This window comes from Cheilinus undulatus, linkage group 1 (assembly GCF_018320785.1).
Source record: "Cheilinus undulatus linkage group 1, ASM1832078v1, whole genome shotgun sequence".
NCBI classification, from domain to species: Eukaryota; Metazoa; Chordata; class Actinopteri; order Labriformes; family Labridae; genus Cheilinus; species Cheilinus undulatus.
In genome coordinates, this window is record NC_054865.1 from 48,070,729 (window position 1) to 48,090,658 (window position 19,930).

The window sequence follows — 19,930 nt, forward strand, 5'->3', positions numbered from 1 at the left end:
TATTTTGCATTTTTTGTTTAAGACAGCCATTTATGCTTTAAGTGAAGAATTTGTAAACAAACAAAACCAGACAACGAACTGTCTCCCTGCTACGCTGCGTTATTGTGTGTCAGTTTTAATGATGTTGAGTTTTTTCTGCAGGTTTTTATCAGAAAGCATCTGTTTGCATTGTGTATGTCACTTGTTACTAAAATTCACACGCTAGCAGAATACAATGAATCCAAATCATAATGATGAGGGATAAACACCAAAACACTTTAGAAGGAAGTGGGAAGATTATGAATCAGGATTTTAACTATAGATGAAAGTTGAACTAGAAAGCTACAGAGGAAGCTATGTCTCCAGAAAGTTTTTAATGTGACTGTAGTGTGGCTAAGAGTCCTTGATCTGGTGAGCTGATCTTTAACTAACAGAAATTGACACAGAGTTTGGGAGCACTTTTCATGGCAGTCTGAGCAAGTGAGGAGCAGCTAAAGTTAGTGAGTGCATGCTACTCCCATAGTCTGAGTTTTTCTGTTTTTAAGCCAACAGTCCGAGGTGTGTGCCATGGAGCAGACAAATGTCCAGAGGAAATAGAAAGCACTGTCTCCTGTCCCTAAAAGTTTACTTTATGTCCCTTATAGATCTGTGCACTGAAGGGCCCTCACACCCTGCATGTCGAGGTGTGTGGCAAACTCAGGTATGTAGCAATAACCCATGCAGTGTGCTGCAGCCCAGCAGAGAGGCCGAGTAGATCCTCCCAGGACTGTCAATAAATGAAAAATATTTAGCAATACAACACTTTCTATATGATGTAGTTATGGCTATCAGCAGTAGGACGTTGTATGACAAAGGAAGATGCTAATATGTAAAAGGGATCAGGCCAGGATTGATATTTATCTTATCAAATTCAAAAAAGATTGGACATTTTATGTTAGACTGGCTACTGGCTTTTTACAGATGATGTCACTGCAGAAAAACTATATTATTAACATTCAAATGTGTAGAGAGTCAGACCTTGATCATATATGTTGAATTTGAAGCCAATCAAATGCTTCATATGAAAGATACACCAACTTCCTGTGAAACTGGTCAGATATTGAAATGTTCACCACCATGTTGGTCCAGGTACACTTAAAAAAAATTTAGTAAAAGAAGTTCAACTGTGGACCCTGATCAAGGCCTTGCCCAGTGGTGAAAACTCAAGTTTTGTATAACTATTGATCTTCAGCTTGTCTAGAATAAGAAAAAAATAAATAAATAAAAAAATAAAGGTACAATTTTTATGCATATAGCTCTCACCCAGTGCAAGCGACTTGCAGAGGACCACTGAAATGCATACAGTTTTAACCACAGTTTTTGCCCAGTTTAGGGATATGTTGAGGCCTCCAAATCAGCAATTTATTAAAAAAGATGAAGTTCTTCAGTTTCAAAAACGTCCTCACTCTAAGGTCGGTGCTTAGGCCCTAAGAAAATTTTACCATGACGATCATTAAAACTGCTAACCACTTCATACCTTGTGCCAAGCAAACAAACTCAGACGCACATCCCTTTAGCTTGAATTGTCTCTTGAATAATTGCCAGTAACTTTCAAAGACTAATTTTCCTTGAAATGCACAGAAAGTTCAGCCTTTATCGTTTAATTATTATATGGTAGACAGCTCATTATTTCAATGACCTTATTCAGAAGAGCTCACTTGGCACAGATGAAAGAAATACAAAGAAAAGAATAATACTCTTTTATTTTGTGATTAAATCTGATCATTCTTAGAAATTCAAAGAAAAAAAATCTTCAGACATCATCAGACACTTCCATCCCCTGAGTGCTATGAGTCTCAAGGGAACCGGTCCTGACTATTTCTGATTTTTTTTTTCCAGGCACAGAGAAAACAGGGGCTTCTTTAAAGTTCACACTCATATCCTAAACAGTAGCAGAAAGCTGGTACGCTTTGAATTATTTTATAAATAAAATGATTTTTAGGTAAAAAGTAAACAAAATGTAACACTGTATGCTGTTGCTCTAAAGAGAGCCCGTTATGGATAAGATCTAAGGACGTAGTCCTTATGCTAAAAGTAGCTGTTGGTAGAAACATCAAACTTGGAGGAGACCGCATGTTAAACTTGTTGTTGCTGAATGTTAAATGTACTGACAGGAGGGAGGAGGAAGCAGTGAAGTCTGAATATAATTGCTGACTACATATCATTTCTTCAAGACTTACCTTGTAACGGTGTATCGGTTTAATTAGTGACCATGTCATTTAGTGCCTTTCAGCCAACAGTGTTGATGTTGTTACAGCATCTGAGAGAGTCCTTGTACGTTTTTTTTTTTTTTGTTTTGTGCGTGAGCATTGACCTTGTAGTGAGGACTGTATTTAAACTGTAAGTAATACTGATTAAAAGGGGCCTTAACATGCACCAAAAATTCAAGGTTGGTAGGCCCCCTTGAAAATCTAGTTACATAGTTGTATTGTTCTTTCATATTGAATTATGAACCTATCAGAGAGCCTGCTTGGTTTTCACATGGAGTTTATTGCAAACTCCAAGTGGGCTTTCATGTGTTTTGCACTGAGGCTTCTATCCCAACACTCTGCCATAAAGCCCTGATCGATGAAGGGGTACAATGATGTTTTTCCTTCTGGAGCTTCGTCCTAGCCAGAGTGGCCATCAATTTTTTGGTCACTTCTCTAACTGAGGCCCCTCTCCCACAATCACTCAGCTCAAGCTACTTGCTCGTGGAAGAGCCCTGCTTGTGCCAGACTACAAGACCACTTTTGGGAACTTTCAGTGCAGCCGACTTATTTGTATCCTTCCCCGGATCTGTGTCTTGCAACAATTCTGTCTTGAGCTCTGCGGGTAGTTCCTTTGACCTCATGGCTTGGTTTTTGCTCTGGTGTGCATTATCAGCTGTGAGGCCTTCTGTAGAGAAAGTAGGACTCCAGTCAAGATATAGAAACATCTCAGCAAACGCTTTACCTATACTTCATTAAATATACAGAAGAAAATACTGACATAAACACTGACATACTCTTGACCCAAGCTCTCCTTAGATTTGCACAGTGGAGGAATATCATGTATAATGAACATCCAACAGTCAAGCACTAACATTTTAGTCTGATTTTAGCCTCCATGATGAAAACTAAGCTTACTTTTTTACCAAACATTTACCTTAGCTAGTCTTAGACTAGTCTTCCTCATAGAAAAAAGGAAGTCTATTTGAATTTTTAATTCATACTTTTGGTCGACTAAATCAACACTGCTTGATAAAGGCAAAGAAAAAAGAAGTCCTATACATTTTTAGTCAGTCCATCAGCACACAAACTCCTACACATATTCCAGATTCTAAAATTGCTGCAATATTTACCTTCACTGAGGCTGTCAGAATTGTCCATCCATTTTCTACACGTTGGCGGGATGGATCCAGCTGTCATTGGGTGAGAGGCAGGGCATAGAGGCAGACAACCAGGCACACTCATACTCACACATATGTCCAATTCAGACTCACCAGTTAACGTAATGAGCATGTCTTTGGTGGTGGGAGGAAGCTGGAATACCTGGAGAGAACATGCAAACTGATAACTACACAGAAAGGCCCTGATCAGGAACCAGGAACCTTCTTGCTGTGAGGCAGTAGTGCTAACCCCTGAGCCGCCATGCAGCACCATTTCATTTCTGCAATTGTGCAGGGTTGGTCTGGATGGTGGGGTTTCATGTGATGCCTTTTCATTTTGCCCTTAAAGGTTACATATTTTACCCCTTAAAGATAAGTTTACATTGGTCTCAGAGGTCCCCAAAACATGCCTGTGAAGTTTGTTGCTGAAAAAAACACTCTAGTATTAGATTTTTTGCTTGTCTAAAAACCTTCTGTTTCTGCCCTGCTCAGAACAAGCTGTTTTTGTGACTTTAAATGTGACTGAGCTGTCTGACTCCACCCCTGACCCCACCCCTCTCAGGAAAAGGATGTGGCTTAATGGATGTGGCTCTCCTGATCCTCCTCGATCAGGAGAGAAGGATGGAACTTTCCTCCAAGCGGAAAGGGCTGAGTGAACCTGAGAAAGGGGCTAACCTCCCACATGACATCATGAGGGGAAAATCTGAGAACGGCTTGTTTCAGCAGACATTTTCTGAAAGATGGAGAAGGGGGGGTGATTTTTCTGATTTTTGGGGGGATTTTGGACAGGCCAGGGGCACATATTTTTGCTAGAAAAGCCTGAAAACGTGTATTTTGCATGATATGTGACCATTAATTCCTGGCAGAGTCCTTTATTCTGTACTTTTAGCTTCTTGCCCTCCACCATATTTGATAGTTTTTTTATGTTTAAACCATCAAGGACAAAACAAAAAAATCCATTTAGTGGCAGGAATCTCTCCAGTGATTGTATTGACACTGGTTTTAACACTCACCATTAATAATCAGAAACTCTAAGTATGAGTAGATTTCTGTTTTTTAGTCAAAGTATCTGAGCTTGATAAACTTTGGACCTTCCAGCCTCTGGCATTTTTTAAGGTCATGACTTTTGCAGTTAATTTTGTTGGATATACTAAAGTTCATCTTCTTTTCCATTTACAGCTGAGCTCATAGACATTAAAATAAGACTCCTCTTTGATGCTATTGCCCTCACTATCAAACTCGACTCATTACTCCAATTTGTTGATATCGATCATGGCTGTTATGAACCTTGCTGCATTAAACACTTACAGTAGGAGTTATAACTAATGGTGTTGACTCGACGTTAGAAATAAAGTAATCTTGTTTTTTTCCTTTTTGTGGTCAGTCTTGTGAAGGTTAAAAAAGCAAACAACCTTAAATCTGACAGCATCGTCACGTCATGAAAATAAGAGGCACAACTCTCAGTAGAATTGGAGGGGGTGATCTAATGACAGACTCACGTCTGGAGAAGCAGTGGGGCGGAGGAAGTGGCACTTTATCGACTGGGCTGTGACACCGGGGGAGGTTGAGTGTGAAGGCAGGCGGGCCACTGTCACCCTAGGGAGTTTTAAAAGCCTAGCATTGAAACAGCCACAGGCTCCACTCCACAGACACTCAGTCATGTACAGCTGGGCACCACAGGATCCTCCTGTTTAGGAAGGAGCCAAAGGCTGAATTTGAACCGAGGCTGCCCACTTCGAGGACAACAGCCACAGTATATCGGGGACATGGAACGACCACCAGGCAGCCGATGCCACATACCAATGCTTCTGAACTGGTCTGCTGCCAGTTGCTTTGCAGATGCTTGGGACAGCATGGCTTCAGCTTCTCGTGTGTACCCTCCCCAAGAGATGCAATCATCACCATCATTTACGTTACCAGATGCCTTCATTTTTCTTAAAAGTTGATGCATTTTACAAAGAACTTGCTGAACTCCATTAACAAGCAACATAGTCAAACCCTTTGGTGCTGTAGCATATATGAGACACTATGAACATGCTTCAGAAAGTCTGGGTCTGCCATTTTTTATTCTACAATACCAGAGTAGGTCAGATTGACTTGCACCTCTACAGATGGTCTAATCAATGATAGCCCTCAAAATTCTCCAGTCTCCTTCAGCACAGTCAAAATACAGTATTGAAATAACCAGATCACATTTGTTTTCTGATCAACAAACAAGGTCAAACCTAGAATCGTGATTCAACAGAAAATAGTAACAGAGTCAGTTATCAAATATGCTATTGAAAATTTAGTCTGTTAATGAGTAGATCAACTCCCTGCACTGAGGCAGGGTCGTTGATCCAGGTGAATTTTGGACACAGCCAGGTGACCCTGACCTGTAAAACATCTTGTTGCTGTAGCCTTTAAAACTGCTGATTTGCAAGAAAATTTGTGTTCAGGAGGCAGGAGGTTACTGAAAAACATATTTTCTTCAAGAAAGGCAGAGCGATTTGGCTCGTAGTATGGATTACTTGGCCACACCCTTAACACTGAACAAGTTACTCACACTGCACCAGCACAACAGAGAAATACACAGACAACATGAAAGCAACTTATCTAACTTTGTGGCTTATTTTGAGTGGTCAGGTATGCTTTCTAACGCTCTGTCATTGTAGACAATGATTGTCAAGAGGAGGAAGGCTCTGTCAGGTTGCACAGGGGTCTGGTGTGAACAGCCCTTTTCAAGTCCAGCCACAAATTCTCTATTGGATTGAGATCTGGGCTTTGACTCGGCCACTCCAGAATGTTCGCCTTGTTGTCTTTTAACAATTTCTGTGCAGCTTTTTTCTGTATGCTTTGGGTCATTGTCTTGCTGGAAAAAAAATCTTCTCCCAAGCTGTAGTTCTCTTGCAGACTGAATAAGATTGTTCTCCATGATTTTCCTATATTTTGCTGTATTCATTTCACCCTCTATCTTTACTAACCCTCCGGGGCTGACTGCAGAGAATCATCCCCACAGCATGATGCTGCCACCACTGTGCTTCACAGTGAGCATGGTGTATGTGCAGTATTTGATGTCTGCCAAACATGTCTGATGGCCAGAAAGCACAATTTTGGTCTCATCAGAACAAAGAAGAACTATGGCAACAGTTGTTGTATGCAGAGTCTCCCATCTCAGCTGCTGAAGCTTGTTATTCCTTCAGAGTAGTCATAGATGTCTAGCTGGCCACTAGCACTAGTCTCCTACTTTTACGCCATCTTAGTTTGTGTGGACGAGCTGATCTAGGCAGATTTACACATGTGCCATATTTCTTCCATTTCTTGATGATGATTTAATTGAAGGCTGGAAGATGTTCAATGCCTTTGATTTTTTTTTGCATCCATCCCCTGACTTATACTTTTCAATAACCTTTTCTCTGAGTTGCTTGGAGAGTTCTTTTGTCTTCATGGTGTAATGGTAACCATGAATACTGATTAACAAGTGACTGGATTTTCCGGGGGGGTCCACGAGTGTCTTCATGCTACAATCACTTGAGACACATTCACTGCACTCATCCCCTTATAGGCTGGGCCTCTGTTGAATTACGTCAGCCACTTTGAAGGAGGTGAATATTCACCTATTTTACATTACGTATCTTTATTTAAATGACATTACCATGAAGAAATTGGTTTTCACTTTGACATTAAAGAGTTTTTGTTTGTTTGTTTGTTTTTGTCAAAAAGTTAAATTATATCGACCATGATTGATTTATAAAGTCAATTAAAGGGTCAAACATCTAAGGGGGTGAGTACATTTTATAGGCACTGCACAAACTAATGAGAGTCTGATACAGCCAGATAATGTATAAAACAAAGAGCTAATAGTACATGTGGTTTTGATGCATTTCCTCCCAAAATAGCATACATTGTCTTTCTGTGAACCTGCCATAAACTGATTTTTTCTTTTTAACCAAGTTGAAAACTGTGTAAAAAATATCTGACTCCAGAGGTGGGAGGAGAGGATGTTGAAGCCATGAGTAAAGATACTTTTAAAACTTTCTATATTTGCCACTGTCAACTTAACTATTATTCGACAAGACAGAACAATAACCTGTTCCTACCAATGTATCATACATCCGGAGGACAGTACTCAATCAGGTACTGTGGAGTCCAGCTGTGGAACACAAACTTGTACTTACTGGCAGATATTTTGTCCCTGTCTCAATATAAAAGGAGACTCAAAAATGCTTTGATGTCAGCAAGATTTCACAGTGAATAGTCAATACAGTGTGGGTTTTGCTAACATTATCACTATTACTGTTATGATTTCTATTGTTAACATCAATATTTTACTATTATATTTAGATTCAGTCATCAGTGTTTTTTCCTTTAGTTATTTATTATTTTATTTTTCTATTGTGTATTCTATTTCAATGAGAACTTGGTAGCTGATACTGTGGTTAATTGTTACATGTTGATCTCATTAGGTGAGGTTGTTGAAATGAGCCCATAGTGGGTTTCTACCTCACCTGCACATGTGAATTACTTTTATTCACCTTTCTTTGTCTGACTGTGCTTTTCTAAATGTCCTAAATAAATAAACAAATAGATAAATAAACACTCTGGAGTCATTGCCTTAGATGTGCAGTTTTCCCCTGTTCATCACCAAATGTAAGCCATTTTCTGATATTTGGCACGAGGGGGAGTTGTGTGTTTTTTCCTGGTTTTCTACAGGGGCACAAAAGTAACACATTTTAAAATCCTAACATTTAGAAAAATAATTCTGCATAAAAATCAAAGTTGCTGGTCATTATTTACACATCTAAGGCTGTGATAATCCCTTTATGTTTTATTTTTTTGTTTTGTCACATTATAAAAATTTGGCTTTGCTCTTAAACTGGGATTTAAATCCATTAAATTCATTTACAATTGATATTAATGATTAGGTCTGATCTTTATGGAAAATTGTTCCAAAAAGTGGATTTTTTATGTACATTATCTTTAATTCTAATCAGTATGCTGCCAGTTTTGGTCACAAATGCCCTGAGTGTAAGAGTTGCTTTTACATCATCTGAGCATTACCTAAAGGGGAAATCTTTAATTTTCTACATACACAAACATGCAAAGTTTCATATTTAAGCACTGATTTCATGCACTGGTTTGGTGTAACAGTCTCTGGCATCAACACACTGCCAGATGGAAACACCAGAGCTGTTAATGAGATAAATTTTCAAATGTTAAGCTGTTGCTTTATGCTTCACCGTGTGTGTTTAGCTTCTTTAATATGTTACACTCGCATGTTTGGCTCATGATGGAAGCAGACATCACATCACTGAAAAAAAAAAGAAACAGTTTACACAAGCTCATGATTTCTTCCCATTTCACTTTCTTCCTTCAGATGTTGGGAGAGCAGTTCACGCCCCGCCACACATCACAGAGAAAGTGGTGCAGCTGTTCAGGAGTAAAAGCGAGTTTACCTTCTTGGCCTCCATCCAGCAGAAATCTTCAACGTCGGGAGTCATATTCTCCATCCACGAGTCAGAACACAGGTAATCCATCTGTAATCCTCTTCATTTTGGCCTGCAGCTCCGTTTTTCGGCACAACTTCACTTCCACGGGTTACTGAACGCTCTCGTTTTAAATTAAACCTGGAGATGAATTCTCCTCTCTCTCGTAGCTGTTTGCAGATGGATGTTGATGAGGTGTAGTAAAGTAAAGATCAGGGTGTGATTGCTCCGCTGCCAGTAGAAGTCAGCAGATGATGGGAGGGCAAGGCGACAAGTGGAATAATGCAGCGTTTCCTCCTGTATGCTCCAGGCAAAAAGATAACCTCTCATGTATTGTGTCTGGAAGATGAGTGTGATGTACTAAAAAAATACCAGGCATGCTGTAAATGTTATATTTTACCATAGAAGGTTGCGTACATAGACAAACAGTCTCTCTGACAGCAGCTGCTTCACCAATAACTTGAACTTGAAACCAAGCTGGGGTGAACTACCAGAGGATAAAAGCAGGTGCTCATCTTTTTTTTTCCCCAGTAATAATTCGACCACTGCTAAACTCCTCTGGCTGCTTTGAGGAGTGGAATTGAATTGTTGCAATGGAGTGAACTTTGCAACAGAATGTGATGGCTGAAGGACATCAGTGAGTGGCAGCAGAGAGCTCGCCCCCGGCCCCCTGAGAATCTATACCACCGTGAATTGTTTTTAAAGGGCAAGCAGCATTGATTTTCCTCCTCCCCTCTACAGTTAAAAAGCCTTGGGCTCTGTAAAACACAGTCAAAGTGAGCATGCGACAGAGTGCATATATGTGTCTGCTGGGAGTGCAGACAAAAGTAAAATCACACACAATGGGAGTATGAAGTAGAGGGCCTCTCCACTGATGGAAAGTGGTAAGTAGAGAGAGCTAGACCTCTCAAGTGATGTAAACAAGGCAATCAGCTGGCCTATTGAGTGAGAAATAGTCCAGCATTGATGGATGCTCTTCAGCTTTCACCACTCAGAAAAGACATGCTGCACTTGTATGTTGAAGTTGTTCTGGTAGAACTAAAGACATGAAATAAAATCTGCCAAATTGGTCAAAATATTAAATAAGACTGGGAGTCAAATTTGAATATTACCCTTTTTGCTATGCACAACACCAGGTATTCTATTAGCTCCTGTTTTACACACAGCCATGCCATTGAGGACATTGAGGACTCTTGGTTTCAATACCAATAAAAGTAATGATCACAATCTTTTCTCTGTAGTATATCTACTTAAAAACCTTCTTGAAGCCCCGATGTAAAATTTTGGCATTTGGCCCCAAAGCATAATGCATGCAGTTAAACGATTAAACAGTTAAATTGAGGTATGAAATTAACCAGCACGAGATTTACGGGTCAGTTAAACTAATTACATATCGTTTATTTTATAAACACAGGCTTCAAAACACGGCCCATAATGGTCTTGTAAACTGTAATGAACCTCCCGCCACTATAGGCCACTGAAGCTTCAGTTGATGGCCGCTGCCCTCCTGTCTGAGCTTCTCACCTGATGTAAATATGAGTAGGTTAGCGGTTAGCATACTATAGGAACAGCTCGGTATGACAGCTTTTTACAGAAAATGGAAATAAAGTGGTATGCCAGCTGCCGAGGGTTGAACTCATGTATAACTACCCAACCGAATTGAAAAGAGGCCGTGTATCAAAGCACAATATTAATCTATAAAGAGGAGCTAGTTGCTAATGTTAGCCGTGCTGTACAGAGTATATGTGACCGAAGCCAGATAAAGTTCCTGCAAGTTGGCATTCCGCTGGTTGAGAAAAATGGATACAAAGTCATTTTCTTCAAAATGATCATTTTCCGTTTTTTCTCATTTTATGCAAGTCCAACATTTAAACAACTCATTCAATGAAAAAAGTAACACAAATGTGATATTTAAAAGCGTTAATTTCGTGTTTTAAAATGCCCTATTCTCGCAGTTGCTGCAAGGATATTGAGGGGAGGGGAAAGCAAAACTGCGGGGTGATAAATGGCCACTCAGTCTGCCATTGTTCCCAGTTTCGCCCATTGAGATGGACAATAACAAACACCGCATGGCTCAAATGCCACCCCCTCGGCACGTGCACAGCTGTTTCTAGTAATCACCTTTAACAACAAGCCTCAAGATGTGCCCTGCAGCGAAGAAAAGTAGAAAAGACATGAAGAAGCAACAAGAATTATCAACAGATTTGGGACGACTTCAGGATCACTCGACAGGGCAAGTTTGATGAATCTCCCGGCCTGCCTGAAGGTAGGAGAAGTCCTGAAACTTTGAGCCTGATGTTCTCAGAACAAACAGGAACTAGAAGTTAACATTCAAATGAGCATATCTTTGTAAAATATGCTCAGATTAAGGTGTATGATAGATCGTTTGAAAGCTTGGAATCTATGCTTTCATAATGTGTAAAAAACTCAAAAATGACCTCGGACGACTTGCAGGACTTATATCACATATCAGACTCACATCATACCTGCCGGAACAATGAGGAATTTAACTGTTTTCTAAGTATTATCTTTTCCTTAGAATAGTCGGTTAAACGCAATTCAAATGGGCATTTAGTTCAGTAAAACTCAACGTGTGGCTCTAGAGCCACATGTGACTCTTTTGTGATGATTTGTCGCGCTTTTATGTATTCATTTGAAATACCCCCCCCCCCCCCCAGGAAACCTAAAAAAAATTCAACTTTGACCTCAGAAATTGTCAATTGCAAGTTACATTATTCAGTTTGATTCCACACTTTTGTACAGTTTGCTTTTATTGTCATCCTTAATTTTTTTGTCTGTATATTTTCATTGCCCTCATTTACCTTTTTCCTCTTTTTCCTTTTTTGTAACTTTTAATCAATTTTTACTGCTATTTTAGCCCAAGTTTGTCACCTCTTTTTACCCTTTTTTTCACCAGTTTTTACCTCTTTTATCCTGCTTTTTGCTATTTACACTTTTTCCCCCTTTTTTGCCTCTTCTTGCCCATTTAAGCTGCCTTTTTGTCTCTTTCTGTCAGGACAGGGGGGTTTGGGACACAATAGCAGATGAAGGGTTTCTTAAAGTTATCCTGAAAGGATAACCACAAAAATTGCAAGCGATCAACTGGGAGAGGGGAATGAAATAAAACATGAACCAAAAGCTCCCAATCACAAATACCTCTAGAACTACACCACCACTGCCATGCAGCTGACAACTAACTTAAAATTCTGGGGAGATTGAGAAACTCTCTTTAAATAGAGCTCAAAGACCACAAGGCTCATGTCAGAATAAGAACAAAAAATTGAGTAAGGATACTCAGAGCTGATTGACAACTATCTTTGAGTCACAGGTAATTCTAACCACTCAGAAAAATATCAGATTGCTTCAGCATATTTTTATCACCACAAACACACAAGAGAAAGCACAGAGAGATGCACTCAGTATCTCTGATGGTGAGATAATGAGTCAGCACAGAGTGCTGCAGCCCAGGAGTATATAAGTTTGCCACACCTGGCCCCAATCAGTGGCAAACAGCTTCACATACCTTGTGGTGCAGTGATTGACCCACACCTGGGACTGCACTGATTGACTCACACTCAGTGAGTTACCAGGCTGATCATCCTCACAACTTTCACCCATTTTTTTGCCACATTTTTACTGTTTTTTTGACTATTTTGCCACCTGTAACTCATTTTGTTATCCATTTTGCCACTTTCCGCCCCTTTTTTCCCCTTTTTCCACCCATTTTTAACCACTTCTTTGCCGCTTTTGAGCATTGTACCACTTAAACTTATTTTAATTGCCACTTTAACCCATTTTTGCCATTTTTCACCTCTTGTATTGTGGCTCTTGCAAAGATATTTTTCAACAATTTGGATCTTTGGTTGAGCAGAATTGAGTAACACTGGTTTAGTCAAATGGGGCAATAGACTCCTAGGAAATCCTTAGTAAATGATGCCATCAGTTCTTTAGTTAAATATTTCCAGAGTAAAAAATAGGACGATTTTTTTCACTTGGTTCCATTTAATCTCCCTCTAGGCCAGGAGAAAAAAAAATCTGGAAAGAAATGCGCTGGCATCGGCTTTAAAACCAAGAGGCTTTGTCCTCCTTTCATATCCAGTCAATGGTATTTCACTGAGCGTGTGTAGCACATGTCAATGCACCTATTTTCATCCAGCACCTGCTGTATGATCCACGCCTGCAGAGAAATGTGTTGGCCTCTGCTGAGTATTCAAGGTGACCCTGAGTGTTGCCTTTAGTCTGTCTCTGTCTCTTTCTCTCTCTCTCTCATGTTACCTGCAGGCGTAATGGCCACACAGCAGGCTGCCCAAACAACAGCATGGCCAAATGTAGCCAGGTGATTGTACTGTCCTACTGCTTCAGGCAAAATGACAACACCATGCTGCAATTGTTGCCCAGAGAATCATCTGACTGAAACAAAAAAAAATGTGTTTAATTAACAATACTCTCAATATCCCCTGGTAATTATATTCGCTGATTTCTAAGAATGACATTAGGATCATCCAAAATAAATTACAAAGGAATAGTAAGTCCTTCAACCAAAAAAGGAAAATATGAAATATGTCATTAGCTTCCAAAGTGACTGATTCACTGGAAACGCAGTGAAGACCAGAGATTGTTGACAGAGCAAGTCGAAGCTCACAACTATTTGTGACACAGCGCTCTGCAACACTCTGTAAGCCTGCCAGTTCAAACTGCTGCAACCAGAGGAGACAAGGTATTGTTTCCCTCTCAGTCACTCAATTCAAAGTAGCTTAGTTCTTCTTTAAATTTATCATAAATTCACAAACTAAACAATGGCAGAAGCTGAAGTTTGACAGGGAGGTTGCACAACAATGACTTGATTTATGGGAGAAACTTGCTGAGAGCTTCTTGCAGCAAGTGTGTGTGTCAGACAGCAGACAGGAGAGGAAGAGAGCGGACACTTATTGACTACTCATGGCAGCGGTTCTCAAATGGTGTGGCAAGGCACACTGGTGTGCCCCGACACAAGTTTAGATTTGCCGTGGGAATTTTTACTGTACCGTACTGAACCATTCCATACCATACCATACCATACCATACTATACCATACTACACCATACCAGACCATGCCATGCAATACCATACCATACCATACCATACCATACCATACTATACCATACCATACCATACCATACCATACTATACCATACCATACCATGCCATACCATACCATACCATACCATACTATACCATACCATACCATACCATACCATACTATACCATACCAGACCATGCCATGCAATACCATACCATACCATACCATACCATACTATACCATACCAGACCATGCCATGCAATACCATACCATACCATACCATACCATACCATACTATACCATACTATACCATACCATACCATACCATACCATACTATACCATACCAGACCATGCCATGCAATACCATACCATACCATACCATACCATGCCATACCATACCATACCATGCAATACCATACTATACCATACTATACCATACCATACCATACCTTACCATACTATACCATACCAGACCATGCCATGCAATACCATACCATACCATACCATACCATACCATGCCATACCATACCATACCATGCAATACCATACCATACCATACCATACCATACTATACCATACCAGACCATGCCATGCAATACCATACCATACCATACCATACCATACCATACTATACCATACCAGACCATGCCATGCAATACCATACCATACCATACCATACCATGCCATGCCATACCATACCATACTATGCAATATCATACCATACCATACATACCAAACTACATTAAATGATATGCTATCATACTGTACTGTATAATGCAATACCATGACATAACATGACGTACCGTGCAGTACCGTACCAGACCGTGCCATACTGTACTTTACTGTACCCAGACCATACCCTACTATACCGTACCATGCCATGCAATACTATACCATACTATACCGTATCATACCGTACCATTCCTTACTGTACCAGAACAAACCATACCGTACCATTCTGTACCGTTCTGTACCGTACTGTACCACACCACACCACACCACACCACACAGTACTGTTCGGTAATGTACTGTACCATACACTCTACTGGCTCTTTTGGGATATTGTTTTGGACTCTAACAGCTGAAGAGTTGCAGTTTTCACCACACAAACAATGAGAAACAACAATGTTCACAGAGTAGTTGAATAGTAGAAGAAGAGGTGTTTGCAGATATGTGTGCACTATGGTTGTTATCAGAGCATGGTCATCCTAACATCAGTCTTTTTATGAGAATAAGAAATGATTTAGTTTCCTGTGGATCATTCTCATGTGGTCTTAAACTGCCTAAACAGCCCTGCACCATGATGAGAACAAGCTGGCCTTCTTTGAAATGACACAGTCTATATTTTGTCATTTGTTTACAAAAAGAGCTGTATATCTCCAGTCAGTTATTTGATTTGGAAGGCTTTTCATTTCCTTTCATTATTGCATGTTGTTGGGTTGTATAAAGGAGATATTGGGATGTAAATCTAGCCGAGTCAAGCCGCCCAGCAGGCCTGAAGTTATTTTCAGATGAGTTCTTGTGTGAGTCAAGCTGCCACACTGCAAGTGTAATTAAATTTGGACACCGCCTTGCCTGGCTCGCTGCAGACCTGTGCTCCATTGTGACTGAGGATTTGTTCAGAACCCCTGAATCCTCTCTGAAGGCCCTATTACAGCCCTCTGTCGATGCCCATTCTTTCCTTTTATAACCCCGACCTCCCATTCAGACTGCTAACAGACAGCTAGCTGTGCCACAGGGCCAAATCCAATCATACATTCCTTCTCTTTACCGTCTTTGCTCCCTCATCTTTTCTCTTATCACAATCAAACCATCCAGTCTTCCTTCCAACCTACACAACTCTCCAAAAAATAATATCCATCTCTTCTCCCTCCTTTCATCCTCCACTCTTTTTATCCTCAAAGTGAAAGCATCTTTTGAATACAAGCATTTTCTCAGTCGCAGCAGCAAAAAGCAGGAAAAAATTTCCTTATTCTCATGCCCGGCGCTGGGAAGTGGGAGAAAAGGTTTATTACAGCTCCACTTGGCTGAATAGAACAAAAGGAGACTTTTTCTGCCTAACCAGCACTTTTCTGGGTCCCAGTAAGGCTTTCATTGTCAGCAAATGGCAGTAGTTCTGTGATGAACTGACTCAAAGCCCAGTCTGTCTCTGCTGTTCTTCCCAACTGAACACTTAAACACCAAAGATGCCCAGCGAGCTTCTCCAGCTGCTCTGTTCATCTGCCTGCCCTCTGCCACTTCACAGGGCTGCCTCTCACTTCGTGCCTCAGTTCAGACGCACTTGCAGGTGCTTCTCTTTTTGGGAAACATGCTGAGCTGAAGTCTACACTTGGTGGGGACTGATAACACACAGATGAAGGAGGGCAGCTTGTTAGGCACTTTGAAGTAAGAGACTGAGACACGGTGCGAAGCCGCTAGAGAGTTGGATGTAGTGTTTATTCTAAAGAACAGGCTGGTAAAGCTGAGCACAAGAATATCCAGCAGCATTATCACTTTCCTCGACAGCAACAAGATTTTATCTTCTTCCTGAAAATTCATGCTGGTTTACTAGCTAAACAGGCTGCTCAAACCTTGATCAATAAATGCATCACCTGATTTTTTAAAGAGTAGCTAAAGCCCAGAGTTTCAGCTGATCTGCATCTACCCTGGAATTAAAAAATACACATTAATGATTTCAGTGTGTTTTCCCCTTTAATAAGAAATTGCTTTGAGAAGCTAGGCAAACAGCGCCATTCACAAGTATAATTTCTCTGCTTGACTTGGTGAGTTTAAGGTCAAAATGTAGTCTAAGTTTTCTGTTTCCTCTTACAACAATGAATACAGTAACTTCACAATGATACAGGGTCACACAAAAGATTCTAAAATTGTAATCAAACATTTGGAATCCAATTAAGCCTATTTGGGGGCAGTCTGGGAAATTTGATAATGGCTTAACCTCTTTTTAAACATGTTTACTAATTAACCTTGTGATGTCTGATGGAAGTTTGTCCCATTTTTTCCTGTTATACCTCTAAACTTGACAGTAGGCTGTCCTGAGTTGGTATTTGTGAGCAGAAGTGTGAAATACCCATTGGAAAAATGCCTTGTGTCAAAATCCTGACATAACAGCTAAACAGCAACCTATTAAATCAAACATTTGGCATTTATTCAATAAAACATTTCTAATAAAGGAAAGCAGAGAAACAGGAATCCTATCTTTCCCCAATATCTAGCCTAATGTTATGTGCATTTTTTGGATTTTAGCTCTTCTGTCACAGTTCAGTGCCTTGCAGCTCTATTCTGGACCAGTTGTAATTTTTCTGTTTCTGTGTTTGATGTGCTTGACCACACAGCTGGACAGTTGTCCACATGTGTGAGTACTAATGTTTGTATAACTCTGGAGGTGCAATGAGGTAGAAATGTAGCACATCTTTTTAACTGCCAGTCTTCTTCCTATAACTCTGACAGTTTTCTTAATTTGCTTTGACCACTTCAGTCTGTTGTCTAATATCACACCAATAAGTTTGACTTCTTCAACTTATTAAACAGACAAATCTTTAATGGATAGGTTTAACTGTGGCTTGTATTTTAATGTAAAATTTGATCCAAACACAGTAATATTTGTTTCGGACAAATTAAGAACAAGCTTATTTCTCCTTTACCAATTAACAACTGCTTGTAGTTCCTTATCCAAAGCACTCGACAAATCCTTAACTAATCCTGCTGGTAGATAAAGAGTTGTATCATCTGCATACATGACCACTCTAGCTTGATTTAAAACAAGAGGAAGGTCATTGGAGAATATAGAGAATAGTAGTGGCCCCAGGCATCTTCCTTGTGGTACACCACATTGCAACTGTTTCATATTTGAAAAGCTACCATTATAAAATATATACTGCTTTCTATTAGACAAATAACTTTTAAACCAGCTCACAGTTTTCGGCGTAAATTTGTAGCATTTCAATTTGTGAAGTAACAATTCATGATCTATGACATCAAATGCAGAACTAAAATTAAGCAACACTGCTCCAACTAGGTAATTACTGTCAATATACTGAAGGCAGTCATCTGTCTTTGATATACCTGCAAAGCAATCCCAAAAAGCACAGCATGAACCAGGAGGTAGAGTTTGTCTGTTTTAATTTGTCTATTATGTGTTGACATCAAGTTGCCAAACTGAAATGAAGGAATTATCCCCATCCACTTCCTTAAAATAATTGCAATGTGATGTTCAAAGAGCAATTTTCCTTGAAATGCAACTCCCTTCTCTGGAGAAAAATTCACTCCCAGGAATTGATTTTAAGATAAAATTATTTTTACTGGCTTTATAGCTGGGGTAACACATTTCTAAGAGCTTCTGTGATCATTATTAGACAAAATTGCACATTGGCATATTGGTTTGTTGATCATCTGTTGGCAGATGATCTGTAAATTCTTAAGATGAAGCCTCCTCAAAGAGTGTTTGGTGCGGTGCCGGGCTGCCTTGGTGGATTGATGTTCTTTCTATCTCAGTCTGTTTCTGTTTATGTCCCTCTTAAAGTTAATCTGATCATTTTCTTCCTCACATTTTTGCTTGCCATCACATTGGATTTGTGTTTGTGTAAGAACCAGGAAATTCGCTAGCTCAGAATCTGAACTCCTAATCTTTTCTGTGGAGAAGGGATGAGCGATGAGCGAGGCCCTCTCACCTCAGACAGATACCAACATCGCTCCCTTGATGTACTTTCCGGCTTTATTAGCTTTCGGGTTGCCGTGCGGTAATAATGCTGACTAACAATGATTCCCTTTACTTTTCAGGCTGTTTCTGGGTTTCTGTAAGCAGAGTTCTGCAGTTCTTACCTTGAATAAAACTTTCTTTTGCAAGTTATGTTCTTCTGAGATTCTCTTTTAATCACTCCTGCTGGTGTGTGCAAACAGTCTTGGCAAAGCTGGATAAACTTTCCTGGCTGTTAACAAAGCCGATAACAGCAGTGGAAACCCAGCTCACACTACCAGCCCTGCAGACCTGATTATAAGTGGTGTTTTTTTCAGTGGAAGTTTTGTAATTATTTTTCAGCCTCTTTGGAGTTCAAGAGCCCGGAAAGGAATGTGAAAAACATACTTCAGCTAAAGTTAAAGGAATGTAATTTCCTATTCCTACATCCAAAAGATGCAGGACAACAATAACATCAGATATTTTAATTTTATAGATGAATATAAGATCAATATCAGCTTGATTCCATTCTCTACCACAAAACCAAAGTACTGAACCCTCACTGACATATGCTTTCTTATTTGTCCCTCAGTGATCACAGGATTGTAATTGCCCTCATTGTTAAATCATGAATTAACTGTGATTAATCACATTTTTAAGCGGAGTTCAATTTCACCAGCCACGCTCAGGACTGTTTACTGCCAGACCTGTTAAATCCAGAAACCCCTTAAATAGAATCTGTCTGACAAAGTGAAGTAGGCTGAAAGATCTCAAAAAGCAATGCATCATGACACCATCTATAGAGATTCAAGAACATATGAGAACAAAGTGATTGACATCAATCAGTCTGGAAAGGGTTACAGATCCATTTTTAAGGCTCTGGGACTTTAGCAAATAACACTGAAAGTCATTATCCACAAATGGAGAAAACCTGGAACATCGGTGAACCTTCTTAGGAGTGGCCAATCTACCAAAATTACTCCAAGGGTGCATTGCTTACTTATCTGGGAGGTCACAAAAGAACCCAGAATAACATCTAAAGACCTGCAAGCCTCACAAGACTCAGTTAAGGTTAGAGGTCATGACTCAACAGTAAGAAAGAGACTGGGAAAAATGGCATCCGTGGGGGGGGGGGGTCCCAAGGCGAAAAACCACAGCAGACCAAAAAGAACTCAACACATCTTGATGATCCCCAAGACTTTTGGGAAAATATTCTGTTGACTGGTGAGACCAATGTTGAACTAGTTCCAAGGTTACATTTGGAGTAAAGATAAGACAGCATTTCATTAAAAGAACATCATACCAACAGTCAAACAAGGTGGTGGTAGTGTGATGTTCGGGGGCTGCTTTGCTGCTTCAGGACCTG

General features: G+C 40.0%; 1 protein-coding gene across 1 annotated transcript in view; it reads left to right on the plus strand.

Annotated features, from left to right (window-relative positions):
* The window catches only part of LOC121512191 (protein kinase C-binding protein NELL1-like), a 419,636-nt gene that overhangs the window by 55,685 nt on the left and 344,021 nt on the right, over positions 1–19,930 (plus strand). Inside the window, exon 3 of the mRNA XM_041791349.1 lies at positions 8,724–8,874. Within this exon, the coding sequence (XP_041647283.1) occupies positions 8,724–8,874 (151 nt within the window). The remainder of the gene's footprint in view (positions 1–8,723; positions 8,875–19,930) is intronic.